The sequence below is a fragment of the Ruditapes philippinarum genome, unplaced genomic scaffold, assembly GCF_026571515.1.
Source record: "Ruditapes philippinarum isolate M1 unplaced genomic scaffold, ASM2657151v2 ctg1975_1_1_1_1, whole genome shotgun sequence".
NCBI lineage: Eukaryota > Metazoa > Mollusca > Bivalvia > Venerida > Veneridae > Ruditapes > Ruditapes philippinarum.
The window spans coordinates 12,188-26,414 of NW_026864515.1; the positions used below are offsets into that span (position 1 = coordinate 12,188).

The 14,227-nt window shown below is 31.9% G+C and overlaps 1 protein-coding gene across 1 annotated transcript; it reads right to left on the reverse strand.

Moving 5' to 3' along the window:
* Positions 1 to 687: 687 nt before the first annotated feature.
* LOC132725859 (uncharacterized) lies at positions 688 to 9,123 on the reverse strand. Its single transcript, XM_060711044.1, has 4 exons — positions 8,997 to 9,123; positions 4,435 to 4,698; positions 3,137 to 3,394; positions 688 to 2,233 (listed from the first exon to the last, which is right to left on the reverse strand). Exons 1-4 carry the CDS (start codon positions 9,043 to 9,045, stop codon positions 1,665 to 1,667), a joined length of 1,140 nt encoding a protein of 379 aa, XP_060567027.1. The 5' UTR covers positions 9,046 to 9,123; the 3' UTR covers positions 688 to 1,664.
* Positions 9,124 to 14,227: the final 5,104 nt, after the last annotated feature.

The following is a 14,227-nucleotide window of genomic DNA, read 5'->3' on the forward strand; positions in this document are numbered from 1 at the left end:
CCTGTCTTAAGCCACATTTAACATCAAACCAATCTGTATAAAAACCGTTAACCCTAACACAAGATGTAACTTGACTATATAGAGATTTCATAGCATTCATCATTTTTCCATTAACACCAATTTCCGAATTCATCAATTTGTCCCATAAAATAGTCCTATTTATAAAATCAAAGGCTTTTTTGAAATCAATAAATGCACAAAAAGTAGATTTTTTGGCCTTTTTTCTAGTATCAATAATATTAGTTAATGAAGATATATGATCAATTGTACTTCTACCCTTTCTGAACCCATTCTGACATATTACGATAATTTCAAAAGTCTATAGATAATGATCGGCGTTCTATTTACACGTACTTATTGATTTTGATATTTTATTCTGTATTTATATATTTGCAGAATTACGTACATACTATTAATTGGACTTGCAGCAATATTTCTCACCTGCAGAAATTTAATAAATGAAAAAAAACTTTCTTTTTCAATATCATGAACATTTGAGCGATCTTCCAGTAACAGTTACCAGATTCATGTAGAGCAATATTGACTTGCTCCGTTCATTTCTATTTTTAAATTTAATTAATATTTAAAATTTTCAAACTAACAATAAATGAAAACACTGCCACTTCACAAATAAACTAGACAAATAGACTGGTAATACAGAAGAACCGTTAGTGAACATACAAAAACGTCATATAAACAAAACCTGCTGTTGATTTTCCTAGAAATGCGTAATTAATATAAACATTTAGGTACATGTTTGTCATATAAATATTTTAGAGACCCCCTCTCCTGGCTGCAAAGACTGGATTTGCTTCTACATATTTAAACATATGAACAAAAGTGCAAGAGGAGAAATATATCGTTATCCTATTTTAGAATACAAAATACATAGCAGAGAAAATGATAAACGCTCTAATTCATACATACAACATGACATACCAATGGTGTGTTAAAATTTCACTGTTTTGAATTGTCAAATACATTGAAATATCAAATGTTTGAAATAACAAATTAAAGAAAAATAGTCAAATGTATTGACATTTAATTATATATGTCAAGTGTAATAAAATGGCACAATGCTTAAGATTACCTATTTTTTAAATTTATAACTTTTCAAAGTATTAAAATAAAGAGAATGTCAAATGTTCCGGAATATCAAAATTAAAAACATAATATCGGTCCGATCGGTGTTTATCGACTATTAAACACCGGTTTGGAGTTTTAATGAGTAGAAATTAAGCACGAAGGCCCTAAGGCCAATAAAGAAAAATGAGGAGAAGATCACTTATGCTATTTTTTCAACGGAGACTACTTATGTCGATTTTCGTACAACCCTGTTTGAATTCGCAACCTGCTGTTGCTAAGATAAGCTTAAGCAAAACAAATAATAAGAAAAAAAGTTATTTTATCAAGTTTTCAACAATACAAAACTTACGTCATTAGACTGGATTGTATTGTGTTTACATCAGTGCTCAATTAATCATTCTAGGCGCTAGAATGACGTCATTTTCAACTAATATAAATGATCAATACACCGTATTGTATGCAAAAGAAGCAATAAATTATTAAGTTATCATTTATACAATCGTTTTTCTTTTCAAACACATATTATATATTAGCAATGACCTTATTACTACCAAACAACCTACAAACAAAATGTTAACCTATGTTTTCTTTTTTCGAGACGGTTTGCTACGCTTGCCTTTTATCTTTGGCCGTAGCCTTTTTCCTAAGGTAAGTAAATCCAGACATAACACAAAACTTCCTAAAGAACATAGGACTATTATAGCTACACTTCCCATTACTTTTGAGGAAGTTCTTAAGTCAGAGGCACACTTTGACTTTGATTGTTGAAGTGAAGTTGATTTTTCGTCAATTTTAATATCGTTTACAAGTAGTGTGATAATTTCTTCTTTCGTCATGTTAACAAATGTTTTATTAAAGTAGCAAATACACGGTGCAATAAACAGCTTTGGTAATGGGGCACGTATACTTGTTGTGGTCAACGAAGCTGTCGATGTGGTCTTTGATGTTGGTGTTGTTACCGACGAAGCTGTTGTTGGTGAAGTTGATGATGATGATGATGATGATGGCGACGACGATGATGATGATGGTGATGATGGAGATGATGGTGATGATGATGGAGACGATGGTGATGATGATGGTGTTGGTGATGTAATCGCTTTCGTTGTTGTTGGCGTCGTTGGTGTAGTCATTGCTGTAGACATCGTACCTTTAAAATAAATATTGTTGTTGTTGTTGTTGTATGCTAATTTGAATGATCATCATCAGTAGACAAGAAAAACAAAACTTTCATGTTCGTTTGTTTATTAATTATAGGTTTGTTTGTTCAAACGTGTGTCCGTCCTTTGTTTGATCATAAGTACCGTCTTTGTTTTGTATTTCCAGTTTATATACAGTTTTGTCATACATTTATTTCGATAATTTGGACAAGTTCAAAAGTCACCTGACTATCAATGGAACCGACCGTGTAAAAAGATTCCAAAAGAAAAGTATGCCGCAATAATATAATAAAACTACATGGCTCGAGTCAATAGAGTTGTAAATAGCAAAAGATTTTAACAACTTACCTTACAATGTTATAATTGAGCCGCGCCATGACAAAACCAACATAATGGGTTTGCGACCTGCATGGATCCGGACCAGCCTGCTGATCAGGATCCATGCTGTTCGCTTTCCAACTCTTTTACAAGTAGAGAAACTGATTGCGAACAGCATGGATCCTGATCAGACTGCGCGGACGCGCAGGCTGGTCTGGATCCATGCTGGTCGCTAACCCATTATGTTGGTTTTGTCGTGACGCGGCTCAAAATAATAAGCAACATATTTTGTTTTTGTTATTTTGTGCCCTCAAAAAAAGATGTTTTTGAAAAAGGTTGAAGTAGAGTAAACGGATGGGGTAATATGTTTTACATTACTTATTGTTATAAATGTTAAACTGTTTCTTTATTTACGTCGTGCATAATGAAATCGTTTTTTGTTTATCTCAAAAGTGTTTATTTAAAGTAAAAATAATAAATGTTACAATATATGTTAATAAAACAATAAATATCAATACATACTTGAAACATAATTACTATTTATAGATATTTGAAAAACCTGATCTATAACGAACCTGTAAGCTGGTTTCCGCAATACTTCTTATAAACGCTAAAAGTTTCTGTGGCTGGTTCCATACTACAATTATTCTGACAATCGGTGTACACATTACACACTTTGTCGACAGATTCATACGATATTGTACATCCCGAGCTGCTTAACAGACAGTGAGCCAAACATTCCCTCATTTTTGGGCCGTTATCACTAAAGAAAGTGGTTTCCAATGCTGATACCGTAGTATAGTTTGTTTTAGTGAGCGTGTAATCTGCACATGCTATGGAATTCGATAAGAAAAAGAAAATTTTGTAAAACTTTGTATCTTTTTCGACATTAAAGACAGAATTAATTTTTCTAAGCAGGCATTGATCTGAACTCGTGCAAATTTTTGTTTTATGTTATCATGTGAAGTTAATTAAATCAGTGAAATTATCAAACCAAATGCATAAGAATTGTTGCGAGAATTTAGCATAACTTGTGGTCAGCCAATTAAGGAAGCCCATAAGTGCCATTTTGTCTAAGGACTTTGGCTTTATGACTTATGTCTTATGTCACTAATGGACCTCCGTTACAATAGATAAGAAAATTTCATATGCTTGTTTAGATTTAAATTAAACTAACACTGTCAAGGCTATATGACGACTTTTCAGCTCCTCTGTTAGAGAAAGACTTCAGAATAACATTTGTGCAATAGCTCAGGCATAAACAGGCATCAAACATCACGCTAGCTGGCGTACACGTTACACACGTCATTGTGAAAATGAGGTAACTTCAGCAAATTTAGCTTCTCGGTCTGGGAGGCTCCTTATAAGAAATAGTCTGGTACTAAAACAATTACTTAATACACCGCTATGGAAAAGATTGAAACAATATCACAGTCTGAAATTTAGTTTTGTTCTTGTAAATACAAGTAAACCTGTATGCAAACATTGGTATATCCAGCGCGCTTCAAGTGGTACGTTAGTATAATTGGCATATGCTTTGCATCAAAGTAAGTGTTTAAATTTTAAACATGACACTCATTATCTCTGTGCAATAGCTACATATCGTGGAGCATTTGTTATTCTGTCGTTCTTGAACTTTGACAAAAACAAAAAACAAAACGAAAACAAAACAAACAAACAAAAATCAAACAAAATAAAGACAGGTAAATTATGCTTGCGACCTGTGAAGTCTTGTCATATACTAGATGTAGTTGTATATATTTACTTTTTCTGAAACAGATATTTCAATTCCGCCAAACAATCTTATTTTAACTAAATCTGAAAATATACAAATGTTACGTATTTTGGGAAGATTCGTAGTAAGTGTATTTACCGGAAGTGTCACAAGTTTTTCGATGAATAACCGATCCAGCTTTGTATTCAATTTCAATATCTCCGCAATTGCTCTGTCGACAATATCCCGTTGAATAGACATATTCTACCGACCATATAGTTACATGATTTGTGAGCTCTAGCAGGCAATCCTCCTCGGAAATGTTATTGTATTCATTTTGTGCACAACCTGGTACAACGGCGCAGTTGTAACACGTCTTGATGTTGCTCGGACATGTCGGATCACCGCCAAAAATCACGTGTGCTGAAACAAATTTAGGTCACTTATAATATAAAGTGTTTTCTACGTTTCTGCTACATAATGTTGGACAAAGTATTATGATGTAAATACTATTTTTGGAAGTGTTTTCAAAGGACATTTTTGTAGCAAATCTGTCTTTTTCTTCTCCAAAATTTGCTTTTGCAGTGGTTGTGTCTGTGCATTGATATTTCTATTTTTCATTCCCCAACCCACCTTACCTTATTTAACTTACGTTCCATCAAAATTTGATCAGCCTTTTCTTAACCTGTCCGCTTTAGATTTTTTCCTTTATGAGATGCCAAATAATCAGTCGGGAAAAACGAATAAATCCATCGGAGCCCCTAAGGTGACATTTTCGACACTTTTTTCTCGGCACTTACAATGTATTTTGTTTTTACGAAATATCAATTCGTAATTATGAGATATTACTTCGTTTTTACGAAATATTTATTCGTTTTGTACGAGATATTATTGAAGATCATTGTTAGCCTGACAAAGAAAATTCTAACCTCACAACCAAAAGGTTGATTAACATTGCAACCAAATATAACGATTATAAGCCTAATGGTTCTCAAGTTATTATAAGTAAAGTGAACAGGGGTTTGAGTGAGTAGTCATTCTTAATCCAGTCCAAAATATCATCTCTTTCCCATTTTCTGACATATTTCTTTAAAAAAGACACGAGCTATATTATTACTTTCTTTTATCATACACATTAGTAAAACTTAAAGGGACTGGCCTACAGATTTTCACTAAAAGTATATTTCCTTACAATTTATGTATGGGCACCGTGCGATCATAAAATATGATATTTTATTTCAAAATTCAATAAAATTAAAAAAAATAAACAGAAAACAATGTCCGTGTCTGGCACAATTTTTCTAGAACGTGTTCGCGGCAACTCACCAACAGTCGATTATTTCAATTTATATGCAGAACTGTTATACTGTCGCGTAAATGTATAATACTTAGTGAGGAAAAGTCGCATTTTATACTTTGTTTACACGCTTTACATTTAGTCAGAAGCCTTCTTTATAAATATTACTAAAACCCTCTAAAATATTAATTCGTTTATACGAATATTTCGTAATAACGAAATAATATTTCGTAATTATGAAATAATATTTTTTTAAAACGAATTAATATTTCGTAATTACAAATAAATATTTCGTAAAAATGAAATAATATATTCGTAATAACGAAATAATATTTCGTAATTATGAAATAATATTTTGTTAAAACGAATTAATATTTCGTAATTACAAATAAATATTTCGTAAAAATGAAATAATATATTCGTAATAACGAAATAATATTTCGTGATTATGAAATAATATTTTGTTAAAACGAATTAATATTTCGTAATTACGAATAAATATTTCGTAATAATGAAATAATATTTCCTAAAAACAAATTTATAATATTTCGTAATTACGAATTAATATTTCGTAATTACGAATTTATATTTCGTAAAAACAAATTAAGTCCCGGGAAAAAAGTTTGGAAAATGTCACCTTAAGGGCTCCGTAAAATTCCTTAGACAACTGTCAACATGTTCCATACTACATAATTTAAACACATGCATTTAGCAATATGTTAGGATATATAAAATTATCTTTTATAATTAGCTCATTTTATACTTTGCTTAATTTTTTTTTCAAATATTCTTGACACAATAAAATGTTCGATAACATTTTTTTTTGAATTTGGATTTCCTTCTTTTTTTATTCAAATTTACGTTTAAACCTACTTATAAGAAGTAAAGTCTAACCGATCTTTTTCAGTCGCTTTATCATATCATTCAATATTTGATATAAAACATTAAATTATCGACATACTTCGGCCTTATTGTAATTCGCTTTACTGAAACTAAGAATGTCGTGTACAAATATGCATTGCTATTTATTCAACAATTGATCTAATTGTCTTGTTACAGTTGAGGTATTGTCCTCGGTTCCATTATTTGATCTATCATTTAACCGAAATATTACGAAAAAAAGACCCTTCTATGTGTGATATTTCAGATTAAGGTAGAACGCGACACTTTGCGAACTTTCGAGTAGCGTTTTGAAAATTGGCATACGAAAAGTCGACCCTATTTCTGATTAGATTCCGTGGATTTTATTCCAATAGTTTCAGCTAATTTTTGGACACACGACGTCAAAGTTGACCATCAAAGCCCGTTTTTGAACATTACGTCGTTGGGTATCCTTGGCAACTGTAACGGGTATCACCACGCCACGAGCGAACAAAATATATTAAATTCTACAGCATCCGACGGAAATTAATTTTTCCTTTAAGCTAATATAAAATTGAGCGTTTTACGCCGAAAAATGTTTGAGAAATGGAAACAAATTGTCAATTTTGTGTAAAATTTGATGTTCAGTTTAGCCGCTTTTACACGGCTTATTAAAATATTTTTTAAATATATTTCTGATTTTTTTCTTTAATCGTCCTTTAAAATCTATACTTAGTCAAATCGACTAAAAAATAGGGGGTCACCGACTAAAATTTTTCGGTACACGATTTGACGCATGCAGATACGTTTGAAACTTCAAAGTACGGCAATAATACTGAGCTTATCAGTAGAATTGTTCTAGAGTTTTACTTTTCCTAAATATATAAAATTAACAACAACAATGTAGTGGCAAATGCTTAAAATTTAGAAATGAAACCTTACGATGTAAAAGCATATTTATATTTAAAGTCTTAGTCTGGGATTTCGGCGTTGATATTTTTTTATTCATAACATACGCGCTCTTTTGTACGAGCACGTCACATTTTCTGATAGATATATTATAGTCGATTTGCCGAACAGAAGCAAAGACTGGAACACGGGCTTGTAAAGTCTAAATACAGGAACATTTCAATATAACGTGTTACTTGAGCAAAAAAGAACTGTCAGTAGTGTGTGAAACTTACTAGATTTGCAATTTTATTGAATTTATTATCGCTTTTCCATTTTTTGACGTTAATGTTTGCTAAAAAACTTTTGTACGAAAAACAAACTTTCTAAAAGAAAAATGTTGAGTTGTACACAAATCCTACTCCACCCCCAAATAACTACTAGGCATGAACAGACGCGGTTTTTAATAAACATACTCTTTTGGATTTATCCTTTTAAGTATTTCTATTCCCTAACTCTACTCATGGGGACAGAGGTTTGCCCTTAACCGCCCGTGCGTGTGTTCGTTCTAAAGTGCTTGACACATTACAGGAATGTTGATCAGCACGTGAAGCTGCGCGCCTGAGGTTTGCTTGTAGTATTTATTAATATTTATTAAGTATTTATAAAGTTATTGCCCTTGATTAAGTAAAAAATTGCAATTTTCAATTTGTGTACCGCGTAGCTCAAAAATGTATTTGACCTAGAGTCATGTACTATTACAGAAATGATGGACATTGTATGACGTCATCATAAGTTTTCGTAAATCGTATTCATTACTCACTGTGAATTTATAATGTAAAATATGGGCCTGTTTGAACAGCAAGTAATGCGGGTAGCGGTGAATTTAAGCATCTCTGTAAAATATCTTATATGCAGACGTATAAAAATTTGCAAAATGTTGCGTATATACAGTAACTGAAGAGATCTACATTATAAAAGTGCGGTTAAACGTTTCAAATTTTAGCGATCAGCGTGTTTGACAATAAGTCTTACAGGTGTCTTTAAGCTTAAAAACCGACGTTAGTGATGCGTTAAAGAATTACATTACGTCGCCGCAATATCCGCTTCATTTACTCGCAAAAACACGGTATATGTCATATGGCAACTTTCCAGCTTTACCTCGGGTACCTTTGTGCATTATATCAGGCACAAACGGGCACTTGAGTAGAACCACCGATGTTCCGTCAGCTACCTGAATAGTTTTTTTTCACATGAAAGAATCGAAGACGGTGGCGCGAGGTGTTTATGTTATAAGAACAATTTTATTAACGTCCAGAACGACATTATTCAATAAGTCATGACCCGAGAAGCATAAATGCACACCCTACAGTGTTTGCTCAAAATATTTATGTCATCATAACAACATGACAAGTTTGAAGAATATCTATTGAACAATATAAGTCCTATAATATATCTATATGAAAACATCCGAACACGCAACTCCTTACACAAACATAGACAACCGCTTCATGTGCCATTTTCGATATTAATTATAATCATAATAAAAATATTAATCATAATACATGTAATAAAAATAATAATTAGTATTATTACGTACAAATTTGATAATACTTTTAAAACATTTAGCCATAATTACTTTTGTTTTAATTAACTAATTTAAAAGTAAATTTACCTAGTAAAATCAAAATATGTCCGTTAAGAAGAAAATATTTTAAGTCCATTCCGTCTTTTGCTCTTCCTTTTTTTAAATATTTGTAAAAGAATGTCTATAGATTATTATAGATTTGTGTGTTATTTTTCATTTCTATGACCTTGTGAAACATATGACGCTTGTTTTTATATAAATGGAGCTCTTTTTCGAATTCGATTGATATAAACGTGCTATAGTATTTCTTCAATGTCAACGGAGTCTGTAAAGGCCTCTATAATTGGATCAATGACCTTTTATTAAATTAATATATAGACATGTAGATCTACCCACGATGATTAAATTCATTGATCGGTAAATCTAATCAGACAAGTAATTATTCATCACAATTCCAGTTCAGATACAACTAATTTTATCATAAAACTAATCATTGATTAGAAAACAGATATCAACTCTGAGTGCATTGTTCTAGAATAATTCACGGGTTGAGTTCAAACGCCAAGGAATATCATCACGAAGGACGATAGGCCTGAGTAATTAATTACAAAGCATTTGAACAATAAACCGTGCATTTTTATACTAAAATGCACAAATAATTAATATATATTTCCATTTTAACATTCTAATAAAAAAGAGAATAAGTATTGATAAAAACAGGTTGAACTGCATTGAGCGTATAAGTAATTTTCCTGACGTTGTTTGGTTTATTGACGTCATATCTGACGTTTTAATAAACTCGATAGTATATATAGTGACAAAAATTGCCTAGTATTTCAACTGATTATGATTATATCACGTGGCCGATTATGAGGCCGAAACTGATAATCGTAATCGGCCGCTGAACACGAATACGTGCAGAAACTCAAACAATGACGTCACATTTAACTCATCAAAACAACTAAGTGAAAAAATGAAAGTAGGCTTTAAGCACGAATCATTTGATTTTATGATTAAGAATTTTAGCGTTATTTGTTTTATTGAAATTAAAAAAAAACAACTGTAGACTACAAGAATTTTTTTCTGAGAAAATAAATCGTGCTTTCTTAATTTCAGTGAACTTAAGGGAAACAACTCTGTAGAAGTCACTGTACCGTAGAAATCAACAGAGACAGGAATTTCAACGAAAGAAATAGCAAAGTAATTAAAAAAAATGTTTCTTTAAGATTCATCAAGTGTACACACGTCAATGACAGGCCGGAAAGAGATTAATACACGGCAGAGTAGGGCCGCAAGGTGATAACCTCGAGGGCATTATCACTTTTTAATATGGCTTGTTAGCATTCCGTTTTTATGCCTTTACAAAAAGATACACGTATTTGAAAGTTTTATTCTAAATGCCCATTGTTTTTGAAGAAACACATAGATTCTATATTACAGTACGTCGTTTTTCGGAAAGCCGTGAAAACCGGTCGTATTTTTATGTTTAAGAGTCGCAAAAGACATTGGTCATTTTATATCGGATTTTGTTACAGATATGGGCCTACTTGAATGTAAGTAAAATAATAAGTTAAGAAAAACGTTTTTAATGTAAAAAAAACAATTAAACTATTATTTTAACTGCGAATTGAGCGGTCAATATATAACAAATATTGTATTAAAAACAATTAATCAAAAGATCGAAATCGTCAGAAATTTTCAAATCAATTAAATTGAAACATAAGAATAGGACTATGTTCGCTAAGAATGGATTATTTGAACTTCATGTTTATTTTACATTAACATAGATACATTATTAGTGTTATCAAATATTTACAAACTACATTGTATCTAAATTTCAAGGTTAAATCTTTTATAAAAAAAAATTCAAGTGACATTCCAGTTAACAGTATCGCAAACTGTCTTTTTATTATACAAACATACATTAAAATGTTCTGAAATCTAATATTTTGTTTCATGGTGTACAGAGATCACGGTTAAAAACAATATGAATTGAAAAAACTAATAACTTCAATCTTGTAACCAGTGACATCCGGTAATCGTTCTGTTACAATCGTCGATTTTTGAATGTAACATCATCACAAAATATTTACCGATTGTTTGTTATAGAATTGACAAAAAGTATATTGTTATCATAATACTTCACATTAACTTGTTTTGTCGTTTTGATGCGACAAAATTAACCACTCAGGCCTACGGCCTTCGTGGTCAATTCCTACGCATCAAAACTCCAAACCGGTGTTAAATAGCCGATATACACCTCTCAGGCCGATGTTATTTCTTAATTATTGTACCAGTTTTTAAGAAAGGTGATCAAAATAATTTGAAGTTGACTTTTCTGCCAGCAATGCACTGTGTATTGGGCGTTGGGGGAGATTCCGATATACACGTTTTTTAAAATATATTTGTTTAAAATATTACAAACCGATTATTGTGTTCTGTAATATATGTGCTTATGTTCTTTTGAAGACTGTGAAAAGGGTGAAACAAGCTGGTCGTCGAACGTCAACATGATTTAAGACAAGTATGGTTTATACCATATGGGATAACCGTCATTTGCTAAAACGAGTGGCGGCGTGGCCGAGTGGTTAGTGCGTCGGGCTAGTAATCTAAGGATTGCTGTCAGAGGGCAAACCGTTGTTTCCTTGAAACAAGGAAACCGTTGTTTCCAAGAAACTTTACATTTATTGCTTAGTTCTGGTTGGTTCCAGGAACTGATTCGAGAGTGTTTCAATAAGCTTATAGGTTCCAACACTATCGAACTAATATAAATTTGTATAAACTAAAACAGAAACTTATTGATAATTTTATGAAAGAACGGCGCGAAAATGTTAAATGTAATCGTGATATGAGTATTTTTTACATATATCTTAAGCCTGCATTTGGATATGCTACTTATTTAAATCACAGGCACGAGTATCGGACCTGGGAAGAAAAAATATGACCAGATTGATAAAAAAAACCTGTGTTCATCTTAAAAGTGTCAAAAAACCAAAAAAAAATGTCTATAGATTATTATAGATTTGTGTGTTATTTTTCATTTCTATGACCTTGTGAAACATATGACGCTTGTTTTTATATAAATGGAGCTCTTTTTCGAATTCGATTGATATAAACGTGCTATAGTATTTCTTTAATGTCAACGGAGTCTGTAAAGGCCTCTATAATTGGATCAATGAACTTTTATTAAATTAATATATAGACATGTAGATCTACCCACGATGATTAAATTCATTGATCGGTAAATCTAATCAGACAAGTAATTATTCATCACAATTCCAGTTCAGATACAACTAATTTTATCACAAAACTAATCATTGATTAGAAAACAGATATCAACTCTGAGTGCATTGTTCTAGAATAATTCACGGGTTGAGTTCAAACGCCAAGGAATATCATCACGAAGGACGATAGGCCTGAGTAATTAATTACAAAGCATTTGAACAATAAACCGTGCATTTTTATACTAAAATGCACAAATAATTAATATATATTTCCATTTTAACATTCTAATAAAAAAGAGAATAAGTATTGATAAAAACAGGTTGAACTGCATTGAGCGTATAAGTAATTTTCCTGACGTTGTTTGGTTTATTGACGTCATATCTGACGTTTTAATAAACTCGATAGTATATATAGTGACAAAAATTGCCTAGTATTTCAACTGATTATGATTATATCAGTAATACACACGAGATTCGAGTTTCAAACATTTACACGGTCTTTCAATCGCTTTCTACGCCATTAGGCATCCTTGTGTGAAACGTTGCGGTTTTCGTTGCTATTGGCCAATCAGAAGACTCGTTACAAAATATCGAACAGCTGATTGACAATGGCGTAGAAAGTAATCTAAAGACCGTGGAAAGGTTTGAAATTTTGCGTGTATCAGATGCTTCTGACGGTTGTGAGTGGTCCAACTTAATGTATTTAGTAATATTATTTAGTAAATTCAAGTAATTTTGACCCGTAGTCAGCTGACATACATGTATTAGTCTATGTTTACGTACCAAATTGTTGTGCCGCAATTCTGTCTACCAAGGATTTTTAGCACGAATTCGCTCGTTTCCTGATAGATATTTCATGAACGGGAAGGCTAGAGACTTGGGGTTGGTCTCATTTTGAAGCTTAATATAAACGTGAAATAGTGATAAAAGTTTTTTTAATTGTCTGGCCAATTGTTTTCACAACGGCCCGGGAAATGAATCCCTTGCTCGTAGGCTCGAATCTGGAGTTTCCGGCCTTCTCTTAATATATAGTATATTTTTAAAGGGGGTCGTTATTTACATTTTTTTTGACACTTTTAAGATGAACACAGGTTTTTTTTTATCAATCTGGTCATATTTTTTCTTCCCAGGTCCGATACTCGTGCCTGTGATTTAAATCTGACAAAGAATAAACATTATCGATATACGCTTAATCAACTTGGTGAAGAGTAGCAACTGCCCGCTATGGAAAGAAAATAGCGGCAAAAGACGAGAGAGAAATGTCTAATTTGCTAAATTACGGCAACAATGAAAATAAATATTCGTTTGTTTTTATTTGTGAAATATATAACGTCATAAGGGTAGAGTTTATTTACCGAGAAACATATTATATTTTAAAAACTTATAAACCCAACTTTTCTCTCCGCAATACTTTCCCTCTGCATTTTGTTGTGCATTTTTTTCCAATCTAGCTTTATTTTTAAGATGGATTGTAATGTTTACAATTTCTTCGGATACTTTTTCAGTCCAAAAATTTAACAAATCACAATTAGGCTTCAATTCGTCTGACCGCGACGGGGTTTAAAACGTCACTGGTCTTTAGGGGTACATCAAACCGCAGTTTTATTGCAACATGAAAAGGAGTATTCTACGGTGAAAATTCCTCTCTTTTTTGGCTTTTTTTGTCTGAAGCATTGAAATCATTTGGTTTCAGAAATGATCGTAACATGGTGGTCGTTGTATAATATTAAAGCCGTTTTGTTTGATTTAAATTTACGCTGTTCAAATAAAACATCATCGTAGTGCCAACTGAGGAAGTCACTTTTATCCCACTAACAGTTATCCGCAAAGTTATATTAAATAAGGCACAATGACACAATAGGTTTAGAGAGCGTAAGCAATGTTTAACATAATTAATTATTAATAAATGTGAATGTGAATGTTTATTCTTGGAAAAGAGGACTTTGGGTTAGAGATATTTCTCAAGAAAGCAAAGGTTGAAAACAATAATTTTCATCCATTTAAATCTTTCCGGCAAATAAATCAAACATTTTACAATTTTAAAGAAGCAATCAAAAAACCATTATAGATTAACAGTTTACAAAACGCAAACAA

Excerpts from the sequence above, each read along its gene's own strand:
- LOC132725859 (XM_060711044.1), bottom strand. The coding sequence starts at position 9,045 with ATGGACTTAAAATATTTTCTTCTTAACGGACATATTTTGATTTTACTA. Across the intron at positions 3,395-4,434 it reads AAAAACTTGTGACACTTCCG|CATGTGCAGATTACACGCTC; the intron begins GTAAATACACTT and ends CGAATTCCATAG. Across the intron at positions 2,234-3,136 it reads TTGCGGAAACCAGCTTACAG|GTACGATGTCTACAGCAATG; the intron begins GTTCGTTATAGA and ends TTTATTTTAAAG.